We start from the raw sequence: 15,033 nt of genomic DNA, 5'->3' as shown, positions 1-15,033 counted from the left end.
ATGACAACATAATTTAAATAAAAAAGAGCAACTTGCGAACAATCAGATACGATGATCTTCAGATTTTTGTGAAGATTTTATTATTTCATAATAAATGACTGCGATTACATCAAGAATATTTGAAGATGATTTTAATTCTGCTCTTCATCATTATCTCGAGAAATGTATACAAATCGTACGTTATTGAATAATCGTACGTTTATTCAATTATCATATGCTTTTTACGAATGCGTATGACACTTCAACTTTAAAAATTATACTTTGAGAAGAGCTGTAACGTCGTCCAATAGCTAAAGCGTAATATACCTGCGACTCACTTTGACCTGATCTGATTTAGCGATCTTTCCGCCACGCCTCACGTCTAATCGCTAGACGAGAGAGAGAGAGAGAGAGAGAGAGAGAAAGAGAGAGAGATATTTCGGTTCATTAATAAGCCTAAAACTGGCCCACACACGAGAGCAAATCTTGAAGAGAGTGCTCCGTCGTGCCCAAGAGATCTCTCTCTCTCTCTCTCTCTCTCTCTCGCGCGCGCGCGCGAGGAGAGCTGAAGATGAAAGATCCATCGATGATACATAGTGTATCGACGCGAGAAACCGTCGAATCATCGACCGTCAATAAATACCGATCGATCCTGCGCCAGCGTCTATTAATGACTAAACGTCGGCTAACCAAATTAACCGTGACTAAAGTGCGTTTAACTCGGCATTCCTCGTACTCGCGTAACATTGTTTAAACCGCCCCGGTTACCGTACGATAAATCATTATCGTGTACGCGTGATTTCCTCAATGATTTTGCAACCTTATAATGGTATTCTTTAACACAAACTTATTGTGTTGATAAAAAGATTAGCGCTACGTTAATCTTTGATACATTGGCTGATACAACGATTTATTCAATTTGCAACGTAGCTTTATGTCGAAACTAAATATACGACATTACACGCAACAACAGAAAATAAAGAAAAATCACTATCTCTTAATAGAAATATAATATTCTAAAAATATAGGAACTTTTGTTTTCTTTATTTTTGTGTTGAATCTTTATTTGAATCGGAATTCATAGTCGTAACTCAATTCTTTTCAATCTTTAGTTATTTGAGAGCATTAATTATAGATTCATATATTAGATTAATATTTTACAGATATCTATTTTACAAATCTATATTTGAGCAATATATTATGATTTATATATGCGTATAATCTCAGAGAGAAAGAGAGGGAGAGAGGTGTGTAATAATTATTTAAAAAATATCTACCTAAAATATAATTATTAAACAATTTTTATAGACTATAACCATTATACGATTGTAGATAGTTAGAAAAAATGATGACAACATGATAAATGCTCATAAAATACTCCAAGGACATAGAGTTTATTTAAATAATAATTAATATTTACTATTCATTTAATTTATAATTTAATTTATGATCGAAATAACAAATAATTCATGAATCAATCATTGTTTTATGAATTAAAGAACATTAGGAGAAAAATTAAATCTATCTAATCCTTATAAAAATTAAATATAGATTAACAAATAATCAGAGATTTATGAAATTCTGCTTATTCGTCAAATCATGATCGACTAAGAATACTGATCTTAGTCTCATCAATATTATTAGTACGCATTCGTTTAATAAACTCTAAACGGGAAAGAATTTTTCACGTGATCGAAGGAAGTTCTTTTTTTCTGTATGATATTTAATGAAATTCTTCCAAGATTACTTGCCGTTATTGCAGCAAGGTTAATGTATCTTCTTACTTGTTCTTTCCCCAGTATTCTCCCTTTTCTCTGCTACCCCCTCGTCCTTATATTCTCTCAAGTATCCGTCGCGCGAGGTTTCCCCACTTAATCCTGTCCGTACGTAAATCATGAACTTCCTTCTCGACGCCTGCGAGGGTACTTGGCAGGACTACCCACGAAAAAAAGAGAGAAGGGGTGAGACATGAGAATACGGACGAGAGCAAATCGAAACTTTTCTAGAAAGCTGCTTTCTTCGTATGAAACTAAAGCTGGTCCGTGCTTTTTCCTTCTGTGAATGAATAGGTGAAAGTTACACAAAACGATGTAACCGAAACACTTCATCGATTTACGTCCGCAAAAATCGATCCTTAAAGAGCGAGGTGTGCTCGAAAGAGGAAAAAACGGTATATTAAATACGTGATACAAAGGAGCACGGGATATGGGAAAGAATGGTCCAAAGGTACGAATAGCCTGAAATACTTGGACAAGAAAAAGAGGAGGCGAAGATAGAAGGGGCGGTACCTAAAAATAGCAGTGTATATATAGTGCTACTCGAAACACAATTCGTGCCGATTCTCGAAACCCAAAAATGCTAATCCCAACGTTTTCTTTTGACCAAACATCCTTTTTCTCTTTCCATCTCTTTTACCTTTCCCTCGAGACTCCCTCGCTTTCCTGTTTCGTCGGCTGTCGTGAAAATATTACAAACGTAGACGGTCTCTCAGCGATTCGAGACTGCCGCGAAAAGCGCCTTTGGGGTTCATCGACGGATTCGACGTGGAAAAGCTCCCAAATCGGACAATGGATCTCTAACAAGCCCTCTGTCGCGCATCATACATTCTTTCCTTTTCCTTCTACGTGCATCCATACGTGCATTCCTTCCTTTTCCTTCCTGCCTTTTGCGGTGCCGTTTAGCACCGGTGCACAAAGCTACAACAATGCGCCGCTGAGTTCTGTCCCATGCGTAAGCCCACCGGGGCCTATTTTGATTTTCCTTTAAAAATCTCGAACCGTGTTGAAGCACGCGGCGGAGCAGGCGTCTGTTTGCACGTTTCTCCGAAAAGTGCCACTGCGCAAAAGTTGACGAGACTTTCAGTAGCCCTCGAAGTAAGGGATAAGGGCGCGCGTGTACTTTTCGCCTCAATGAGGATCTTTGATCCCTCTTAAGGGTCCTCGAACGATGGCGTTTGTAACTTGCGTTTAGAGAAACACGCAAGTCAGAATCTTGTCGATATGCTACTTTCAATTAAGTGAAAGTAAAGCACAGAAAATTGTGTAACGTATATATAGTTATTACGTGATAATTAAAGTGTATCAGTTATATAAACGTTCAGTTATAAAAATTCTAATTTTTTTCAATAACAACTCGAAAAGATATTTCGGAAGAATTAAACGCTTCGTAATGAAATCAAGCAGAGCTTCGAATATATCTATTTTGTACTGGATCAACACAAACTAAGTTTCTGTTCAATTGCCTCGCGTCGAGGAAATATATGCATACTGCAATCTTAATTTCATAATCTAAACCGAAACAAGCAAAAGTTTTATGTGCGGTCAAATAATTTTCAGACACGTACAAAACGCAAAGACATTGTTACTACACACATAACGAAGACATACAATTACGAGTTGAGATAGGTGCAAAAGATACTCCATACTGCAATAACTATATACGTATACAAGTTAACATGAAAAACGCCACTTTCCGCGCATAAATGCGATGTATTTTGCATGCGAAAAATCTCTCCACATATCCAGGGACGGATTGTCTAAAAAATATCTCACGATCCCCGCTTTTCTCATTTTCAAATGAGATGCACAATAAAATACCAATTATAATTCGTCGATTTAACGAATAGTACCACAAATAGTTTCACTATAATTTTTGAAAATTATTTAAGAAGGAAGAAATTTCTAATATAAAAATGCCAGGATAATTAGCTGCATGAAACGGTCATCGGATTATCCAATATAATCTGGCAATCATCCATCGGTCGCGTCGACCCAAAGCTCAGTTCACAAAAATACCGCAAAGAATTTTGTGAGAACTGTACCGATTGTCCTCGTACCGGTTTCCTTGGAAATGATAGGTCGGCCGGATACCGACCCTGGTAACTCTAGACGGACAACCGGGCATACCGAATCCATGGCGCCCCTATCTTTTATGCCGGCAGTTTCTGAAAATCTCTGAGCTTGATCTCTCTACCCCGGATTACAACAGATGAGAGTGAAAGAGATAGAAAGGCAGAAGGAAGGAGAGAGGGAGAGAGGTGGTCAGATCGTGGAGGTCGCACGACGAGCGAGCCGGTGAGGGAAGCTGGGAGAGAGATTGGTTGTCAGCGACAGCAGCAACCGCAGAGGCAGCAACACGTGTGCGCGCTGGACCTGGCGGCGTTTACATAAACACGTATAAACGTCGTGTAAACCCCGGCGCGACACCAGTCCCCCGCATTCTAGAGGTTGTACGTGTGGGGACGGTTCAACGCGCGTCCGTGAGAGGGTCCAGTGACGGTAGCATCCCCGGGCTCAGATAACCGGCGAGGATATATACGACTCTAAACTGCACCTACGTGCGGGGACGTTCTTGGGCTACCGAATTTTCAAGGAGTCGCGACAGAGTCAAGATAGCGACGGCATGGAGGATGCACGAGGAACCGGATCAAGGATGAGAAGTGTCCGGTTGACTGGCGATTCTCGGGAAGAGCCGACAAATGTCATGCTGGAGAAACTGGACAGCTTCTGGTTGTTGGACGTTTAGTCACTAAACATATTTCCTACCACTAACTAAGAGATAAATGTTTTTATTGGCAACTATACAAATACATTATATGGACAGAAAGTGGAAAATGTAAATTTCTGACATTATACTCGCAAGAATCCGATACGTAAACAAATGTGGAACGGTGTGGTAAATTTTGAAACAGCTTAGATGAGAACGAGATCCTGCCTAGCATCGTCAGAATGTTATTTAGGTCAACTATTATCTTATCCCAACGCGATCTGGAGGTAGTCAGCCTAACATGCTTTCCAATAGACGTCGGAAAGTGGATATATCATGGAGGCCCTCATAGGGCACGAGTGAAAAAGATAGCATTGGAGCAAGCGCGCGAATGAGAGAAAAGGAGAGACGACGGAGAAGAGAGGGAATGAGCAGACACTCGAATTACTTCAGCAAAGAAACATCTGCCGATGGCGCTCTCCCTTTCAAAGCCAACATGGCGGAATGATCGGCGCATCAACCGGTAGTTACGTTTACCCACGGATCTGCGGTTCTTTTTTTTTCCCGTGCTCTTCTCCCTTAGGCTGATTCCCTCCCCTCGTTCTTTGCTCTTCCTCACGCGCGCGCGACTATCTTTGGCAAAAAAGTCCAGTTGCGTTTTCGCAAGAAAACCCCAAACGTCTGTCTGTCTACTTCGCTCCTCCCTGTTTCGCCCTTCTTGCATTCGCAGCCGGGCCATTCCGCTCGTGCGGAAAGAGGAAACGCTTTTTCTTCGTTAATACAGATTCGGGCTCTTGTCCCGTTGTGATCATAGTATCGCAAACAAATCTGTGGATACCAAACATAGCAGGTGCTACGCAAACGTGCCGCCTCCCGAACTTCCAGAAGTGACGACAGCAAAACGACAGAAGCGACCAGAGATTGAATCAATGTTTAATTCTGCAATCTCGAAAGTGCAAATGGAACAATATTTTTGAACCTCTTCCAATCTGAATAAACGTAACGTCGGACGATGATTAACGTGTACAACGACTGATTTCATTTTCCGAAAGGCCACCGATGAAATCACCCTCCCGTGGTGCATTTCGAGATTTTAATTCCTCTTGAATGTATATCCGTCCATCGTTCATTAAATCACTCGCACTTCAATTCGTTTCCTCGTTTTCAATTCCTTCATAACGTGGAAAAGATCACCAATCTCCGAGTCCCTCTCTCTCGAATTGCTCGACGAAGAATGAACAGCAGATTGCGTGCCGCAAAAAAAGTCAGTCGATTCTACCCATCGCAGATTATTTGTGCAACATGAAGTGCCTTAACGCGTAGATCCAATATCTAGAGATTCTAAACCGCGGTAAGATCAAGTCGCAGCGATTCTACCGTGACTTTTGTATCTCCTTAGTCGATCGCGATGACTGAAATCGATATACATTTAACAGAAGATCCCTCCAGGATTTCCTAATGCCAAACGTATAACAAGAAAATTATCCACTTGAGGGGCCTCTAAAAATGGAAACGGGAATGCGTGGAAGAGAAGGGAGGTTGAAAGGTTGCCGAAAAGGTGGAGAGGATAGTTTTCTCGATCCGGTACGGATCAACAATGTCCGGTGGTCCCAAGACTGGTGTCCTCCACGAATACAATGGTCGCGAAAAATCATCCATTATCCGCACGAGATCTATGTATAGAAGGAAGATGACGAGAGAAAGATGGAAAGAAGATGGTGAGGTTGCAAGTTTGGGTCCAAGTTTGGACAATGGCGTACGCCCATATATCACTCGACTGATTTTTCCGAAAAATGGAATCAATGAGTTTTTCTCGAAGATGCAACGAAGAAAAGGTAGGATTTCAGTCACCTTTTCGAACTAATGGAACACTTCCGATCGCGATTTCGATTATTATGAAAGGCGAAAATTTCTCATTCTCGCTTTTAATTCTTAGCGGAAGTTCGACCAATTGGATATTTCACAAAACTTTATGAGATTTAAGATGTTTAGAAATTTAGAGATATCATTTAGAAACCAATAATATTTTAAGAATAATAATTTCACTATTAAAAATATAAATACAATAATATTATATTATTTTCTATTTAATATTTTTAATAAAAACATAGAGAAGGAGACGGATAACAAATTATTAAAAAGAATAATTAATTAAAAAACAATAATATACAATAGTAATAACATCTTTAATTATACAAAATTAAAATTCGCGCAGTCTCTACAAGATATTATTTATTATAATCGCATAAAATTATTTATCTTATTTTGCATAATCGCTTAAAATTATACATGACATATGTGTGAATTTATTTGACTCTTAAAATTTATGTATTAAAATCAATATTTTTATGATTCAATAAATAAGAAATAAGTGCATTTTCTTTAGATGCTTCCCCCAATAGATGAAGTACGGACTCACGATCTAAATCTAGCCATCGAACCCGCACATTCCACCATGATGCCAGTGTATTACACATACATGTACAAACTCGCGCGTGTATCGTTCTTCGATTTCAGCCATAGCCAAAACGATTATAATAACTATTTTATCCGGCGCGGATCTGGGCCATTGTGCCTCTCCATTCTGAAAGTCATAACACGATGCCTGTACTGCCCTTCAGGAACTGCCTCGACTGTGTTCCCTTTTTGGCTGTGCTATACCACGGTGTAACCTGGTGCACCATGAATTTCAAACACACATACATACACATATATAGAGAGATATGTATGCCCAAGGATGCGAACACGACGACCGACACAGTCAGACCCTTCTGTAACAACACATGTCGTGCATATGTATGCATACCTCAAACATGCGAATGTATTGTGATTGTATATGTGGATGCGAGTACTACACGCGTGTGCGTGTCGACACATGACACGCACACGCAGACGATCATCTTTTAAATGTACGTACATAAGTGAACGAAATGTGTGCACAGAAACTTGCATTATCGTATACATATAGGTTGTCTCGAAATTATTCAACAAGATTTTCAAATCTGTATCTAATTAAATTTTTAGATACTTTAGTGGAACCTTAGTATAATCTTAATGATAGATTCTTTATAAATCTGTTGCTAGTTTCTATCTGTAGAGTTACAAGAAAATTGAATTGAGCACTTTGATAAAAATTATCTAAATATCCAATTATAAAATCATAAGTAAAACTTATTAAATTTCAATAAGATATTCATCGTCATTTTCATCCGTCTAATCGCACTTGAAAAGAGAATATATATTTCACACACACAAAAAGTCCTTCTTAATTATAATACGGAAATTATATCGATTTCTTGATATTTTAGCAAAAAAAAGTGGCATCTAAGGTAACGTAAAGGATCTATTATCGAAACTAAAAATTTTTGAGACACCCTATATTGAACCACTAGCGATCATGGTTTCGCGCTGACACCGGCGCACGCATATGCACGTATAAATACGCACGTCTGTGTGCATATCGCGGCGGTGGCACACATCGACCACTGGCAATATTTCACGGCATATTGTTGCCATCTGCACACGCAACCCTGCACGACAGAATGCACGACGTAGGAGAGACGCGCGCTTTTATTTATCTGCTATTTATTTGCCAACGCGCGCGCTACCGAAGCGCGGTACCCCGACTCACGACCCTGCCGGGGACAGATTTGAAAAGTTATTAATCGTTCTGTTTTGGATAGGAGTGCCACGACACTCTTAGCCCCCTCCCCGTCGCCAAACGAGCTCCTTTTATGCGAGCTGCTAACCGGACGACGATGGCGCATAGTGGCCGTGCGAGCGAACGTGCCCCTTTCGATCGGCTCGAAAGGGTGCCTCGAGAAGGTGTGAATCGATAGGTGGAGACAAGCCACAAAAAGTCGAAATCAAGTCAACTCAACAACGTTCGCAGAACGGGGGGAGACAGATTGAGACGTGAATACGTTTGCACACGTAGTGTCGCACTGAGAGAAATGATTTTGTTATAGGAGCAAATCAAGGGGAAACAAATGTGATATTTGATTTAAAAAACGATCGATTAATTACTATTACAAATTAATTATTTCGCATTCGTCAAAGTAACAAATAATCAATAGTATCTCTTACAAATAAGAGGCTCATATATAGAAGTCGATGGTCGCAGGATCTCAAATCATAAGAAATTGACCGATTCTAGTCAAGTATTCTCCCTATATTTGACTGTGATTGATCAGTTTCCTACGATTTAAAACTTCACGATTTATGATTTCTATGTCAACGAGATGAGCCTAAAGTCTATTCGAAAGATATAGGTTAAATTCTATATATATAATTTGCTTCTGTTACTCTTAATTGGTTAGCGTATACAGCAGACTAGCAGCAATCACAACAAACCAAATTTGTTGCCATATATTTACCGGTCACTTGTTGAAGATACTGATGGCTTGTTAAATTAAAATCCTTTCTCTCAGTACGTTTGCTCGCGCAAATCATAAAGGAGTCGAACGAAGTTCAAATTGTTTGACAAAATATTGCGAATCTTACGATTATAGTTTGTGTGAACTTATCTTCCCGAATAAGTCGATTCATAAATATTTATATCGTTGCGAAAAAAAAAAGGAATATCTTGTATACCGTAAAATGTAATATCCAAATGTGAATACGCCTTTGCGATCGAGATAACAAAAGTGTCGTAAAATCCGACAATTGAAATCTTTCCGGTGGCGAATAAAGAAACAAAGTTGCAGCGAGATAAGAGGTGACGCCGGGTACGTGGGATCCATTATCTCCACAACTTCATAAATATTTAAGACGCCTGCTTGCGTATGATGCCACAGATACCTGGGCCTGAACAAGTTAAATATAATCTGTAGTATCGTGGTGATGTATCCCTTCAGCGATAATAAGTCTTATCATATGATTCACACGTAAAATGAATAATGATATTTTCCGAAAATTTGATGAGCTTCTATAGAAATAAAGGACCGTTTACTCAACGATCAGATGCAGCTTCACGCTTCGTAAATAAATCGTTTTCAAAGCAAAGTAAGCGAGGTTTGTGCCATCGCTTCGAAAAGGAGAGTCTATTCATTTAGTAATCGGTTCTCCTATTTATTTTGCTGAATTTTGCGTCATTGAATGAAATGAAATAAAAGTAACAAAATATTTTAATATTAAACAACTCTTTAAAAACCGGAACAAATCAAATTTGAACGATGAAGGAGCATAAAAGCCAACACAGGGTGACAATGCAATAATATATTATTTTACTTTACATATATAACGATAAACGTTTCGACCATATATCTGGTCATCTTCAGTATCGCAAATCAAAAACATATCAAAAGATAATAGTTGATATGTTTTTGATTTGCGATATAACATTTATCGTTGTATATGTAAAATAAAGTAATATATTATTGCATTGTCACCCTGCGTTGGCTTTTATGCTTCTTTATCATTCAAATTTCTCAAATATTTTGAGCATTTTCGATTCGATTTTTTACATTAGAATTTTCTAAAAAAAGAGGAAGAGAAATACGCAAGCTCGACTCCGTTCACAAAATCGTTGCCCTCAGCGTTCATTTCGATTTTTTATTTCGGTAACACATATTCACAATTCCAGCCGCGATTCGTCCCCGCAACTCGTCCAAGGGTGAGAACGCGGGTGAGAGCCGCCATTTTTCCCATAAAAAATCCGCCAAGTTCGCGCTTCCTGTTCGCGCGTCTCCGCTCTCTCCTCGAGAGCGCAGCGCCAGGAGGAAGCTCCGGAAAAGGGAGTAGAATACGGGGGTGTGGACCGACACGGTAAAATATATTCCAGTCAACTTCCGTTGGAAATAAATAAGAGTCACGCCACGCGATCTCGCTGCGCCCCGACAACGGCGGCCATTCGTGTGCAGGAGACCTTATCTTTCGATATCTCTCTCTTCCCCTCTCACTAGTCCCCTAAGCTAAGAGAAGCCATCGAGAGGAGTTCCGCCGCCACTCATCAAGATATACAGGGATCAAGATGAGACTCTGTAACGCGTTTGCGTAATCGCTCTTTAATTACTAACACCTACGTAATTGTTGTGAATTCCTTGTTCCTAATGCGTTCGTAACACGATGAGCGTCTGATTATTCATGTGATTAACTTCAATTATTCTTGATATTATTTCTGTGATATTATTTGCGAGAAATCTTGAAAATTTCAAGCCAATTGTTTCGTTCTTCCTTTTTCTGTGTTTTACGTTACGCAACAATCCTTTTGCGAAGTATTACATGTTTAATTGGAATATTATTGATTCTATGTTGTTACAATTTCTTTTTTCAGGCGAGAAACCTTTTAGATGTGAGTTCAATGGCTGTGAGAGGAGGTTTGCGAATAGTAGCGATCGAAAGAAGCACAGCCATGTTCATACTTCGGACAAGCCTTACAATTGTCGAACACCGGGATGTGATAAGTCCTATACACATCCTAGTTCGCTACGCAAACATATGAAGGTACGTCTTCTGGCCGAGTTAATGAAACTAGCATGGCAAACAGATGAGAATGCACTACTAGGAATTCAATCCTATCATTTACACATTCGGGTTGCTTGCGTTTCGTAAGTCACACATTCAATATTCCGACTTTGGATTTATATTATATTACGAAATAACGTTAAGACAAAAAATGAGAACGTTAACATAAAAATATGTATAATAAAAGTTTACGTTGCTAATGAGAGTTTACAACTATACTCAATTATTTTGATAGCTAGCAAGATTCGAAAATATCATGATATTTATATAAATATCAAAATATTCGATATATATCCAAATGTGAATATTTATAACATTTTTCTATCTTACAAAATAAACTTAGTATATGTCGAAGTTTTTTGAAAAACCATTAAAATTTTTTAGAAATAATATATTATGGAAAAATAAATATTGTACAAGAGTAAAGAACAAACCGATAAGATAATACATGTTATAAGAAAATAAAAAAATTAAATAATTATCCAATTATTAACATGGATAAGAAGATAGCTTCTGAAATTTTTTTCTTTAGCAATTATTTCATTTAAAAAAAAATATAATATAATCTCATTTTGTGCAATATACACTACTGTTCATAAATTCGAAAATGCTTGAGAAAAAAAATTATATGAAAAGTTAAATATTTCAATAAAAACAAATCATAGAGAAGTTTTCAAAAATACATTTTAAGGAGCAGAAATGAAGTTGTAAATTTGTTTTTCTTTAGTTTTATTTCTACAATATTTTCTTCTTAAATTATATTTAAAATAACATTTAAAATTGAAACTTGATATTTTTTAAATATTTTTGTTTGCTTTGCCATATTGTGGTTTGATGAAACATTATCAGGCAAAAATTATCGAAGAAGTGGTTAACACATTAAACGCCACACCAACTAAAGTAAACAAAAAAACGAGAAGCAAAATAGTGCCGAGGCGACTAATGTCACACAAAAGACATAGTATAATTTTGTTCTCTAAAACAGAGCTATCAAATATTTTAAAAAGTTTTTGGGACTGACGTGACATAAATAGAGAGTCCGGTGAAGGTCCATAGGGACCGATATGGCGTTTAACGTGTTAAAGTCTTTTTAAGCTTTAAAATGATTTTTTTTTATTGGTATGATGATATTTTGCATAAATATTTATTATGTCAAAATTCATTTTTAACATAACAAAATATTTTTTAACTTTAAAATCAAAAACTTTAAAAAAAAAAAGAAAGAAAAAACTTTTTGTTAAATTTTCGTGAGATACAAAAAAATCACAAGTGTTCCCTTATAATCGATAGTATAAATCCGATAAAATTATGGAAATCTATAAATAATAATATATGGAACACAAGAATCTTCTAAACTCAGTTAAAAAAACCGTCAATAATATGGAGTATTATAATTATTCAGTTTAAATCGTTAATTTAATGAAATGAATATCATAACTGGATGTATATATGTATATATCAATATATCAATACACAAATGTCATGATATACACAAATGATATACACACACATTTATATATATATATATATATATATATATCGCGATTAATTAAATTAAAACTTAGATTTCTATTTCTTGTGTACATTTATTCGGATGTTGACTGCATAAATAACGAAACAAAACTGTGTGCTATTCCTAAGATTACAGTGATTTTTTTCGCACGAACAATCACGGAATTTAAATAAGAAATTATCTCAGCACTCAGCTGAGATACGGAACGACAGAAGGAGAAAGGTAAAATACCGTGCAAAACCCAACTTCCGAGATACACGCGTGATAGGTCAGCTTCACCGGGAATGCTTTTGCTACTCTACGGTTTTCGCAGACGTGATTCGCGGAAGGCAGTCGTAGAGATTTGCTCACTGAATTATGAAAGAAGGACCAGAGAGATGGAAACGGATCTTTGATCCCCATTTCTTTCGTTCTGAACTCTTCATGTGCTACTATCTCCACTGATCCTTGTGATCTCCGTCTCGATCCCAACGATCGACTTCGAATTCTCCAATGTTATAAATCTTCAAAACGTACCATATAAATCAAAAATATGTTCTGTATATTATACGAAACACATAAAAGTTACCTTCTGAGAAAATGATAGCGTAACTCCGGTATATGCGCCGCACCTATCAAAAACTTAATTTATTAAGTATTATTTACTATATTTAAAATAAACGAACTATATTAGTAAAAATTTTGTACTGTCTACTATTATGAAAAAAATATTAGAAATTCGAAATATATATATTATGTATTAAAAAATGAACTTTTTTAAACTCTTGCATTTTTACCATATATCCCACAGGGGTGGGATATGGGTCATAAAAAATTTATAAATAATATAGCATATAAATAAGACGTAAAATGACACAATAACTTATAAAATGCGTTTATAAGTTTTATTAAGGAATAAGAATGATAAATATATATATGAAGCAATAAATAATAATTACAATCTTCCCAGATATATTACAAGTGATGACATGAGGTACATATTTCATATAATGCGTTTATTGTATTTAGTGCACTAAATTCAATCTGCGCACTTTGTATGCTTTGGATATAAATCCCGCCTGTTAAAAATGCCATATATCTCAAACAGGGATATACAAAATAACAAACTAAACAAAGAATACAAGAGTAAAATACTTGTATTTTGTTATACAATCTGCTTTACTATTCCTCTACACTCATGTATCACGAAATAACCACTAAGTCTTTTGCACGTCCTATAGTAATCATTTTATGTAGATTATAATTTATGATGACACTACTTAACATAATGACAAATCGATTCAAACTCACAATAATTTCATTAATATTAACAATAAGAAACTGAAATCACATAACACACTACCATGTAACAGAGTAATTGCGGGAAAATTACTCCCACTCTTTTTATTTTTTCTGCGGCGTAAATCCCAGCGCGGCATATTTGCCGGAGTTACCCTAATAAGTAAATTTTAACGATTGTAGTTAATAGTAGCACTTCAAATTGAAAGATTTGGTATATAAGTTAATATTTACAATATCGGAGAAAAACCTATCGATTGATCTGAATTCAGATATGCACCGAAAAAAAGAGTTTGGTAATAGATATCAAATGTTGAATAAAATAATTTTAATCAAATATATGATAATGTAATATAATCAAAAATAATTTTAATCTTCTAAATATTTAGTAAGTATTATTACTAAATAGTTGATTATATTATTATCTTGGTAATACTTCCTAAATATTTAGAAAAATAAAATTATTTTTAGTTATATTAACCAAATATTTGATTGGTAATTATTAACATTCTTTTTTCAGTGTGTATAAACCCAACAATACACTAATTATATCTCAAAATAACTTCATACAAATTTATAATAAATCATATAATATTTAAAATATATAAACATCTTTTTTACAATGACAATGGCAAAACTCATCATTACAGTCGTTGTCTAATACAGTATCCTTTTCAACATTCTCTTTTCAGGTACATGGAATGTCATTATCGGAGGGTAAAGTAGGAGGAGGATACGAGAGCGAGGGAGAAGAGAGCAGCAGCAGCGGGGGTAGCCTGTCGGTGACTGGTAACACAGAATCGCCCCAACCACCTCCGGTTGTCCCAACAAGAACAACCAATCTTCCTCCTACGAATCGAACTCACGATCCGTCGACTCGCGGAGCAACGGAGGTGGCGGAGTGGTACGTTTGTCAGCCACCGACAGTTGGGCCTCAACCAGGGCCCCTACCTGGGCCGCCGCCGCATCATCTTGGTCATCATTTCAATCCGTTGATACACCATCAAGCAGCCGCTTATTAGGAAATATCGAATGGTCGAAGTGTGACCAAGAGAGTCTTTCTAAAATCTCCGTTCCTATTCGCTTAATCCAATGATGTGAAATGAGATTCCTTACTGAGGACAAGTTTCATCAAAGAGAATACAAGTGACAATCATCTGTCGATTTATCGAAGATAAAAGCTTTGAGGAAATAATATGCCTACGACGAAATTCTGTATTATCTCATTATATAAATGGTGGATATACTAATCGGACTTCATAGGTACATTATATAAAGAGATTCATGGACATTTAGAATGGATAACAAAAATA

General features: G+C 36.7%; 1 protein-coding gene across 1 annotated transcript in view; it reads left to right on the top strand.

Moving 5' to 3' along the window:
* LOC108755303 (pair-rule protein odd-paired-like) overlaps positions 1-14,919 on the top strand; it is a 36,407-nt gene extending 21,488 nt beyond the window's left edge. Inside the window, exons 2-3 of the mRNA XM_018498226.1 lie at positions 10,739-10,908; positions 14,413-14,919. Of these exons, the coding sequence (XP_018353728.1) occupies positions 10,739-10,908; positions 14,413-14,742 (500 nt within the window). The 3' untranslated portion in view covers positions 14,743-14,919. The remainder of the gene's footprint in view (positions 1-10,738; positions 10,909-14,412) is intronic.
* Positions 14,920-15,033: the final 114 nt, after the last annotated feature.

The sequence above is a fragment of the Trachymyrmex septentrionalis genome, unplaced genomic scaffold, assembly GCF_001594115.1.
Source record: "Trachymyrmex septentrionalis isolate Tsep2-gDNA-1 unplaced genomic scaffold, Tsep1.0 scaffold87, whole genome shotgun sequence".
Classification (NCBI taxonomy): domain Eukaryota; kingdom Metazoa; phylum Arthropoda; class Insecta; order Hymenoptera; family Formicidae; genus Trachymyrmex; species Trachymyrmex septentrionalis.
Note: the sequence above shows the minus strand (reverse complement) of the source record. Positions and strands in the feature narration are given on the sequence as shown.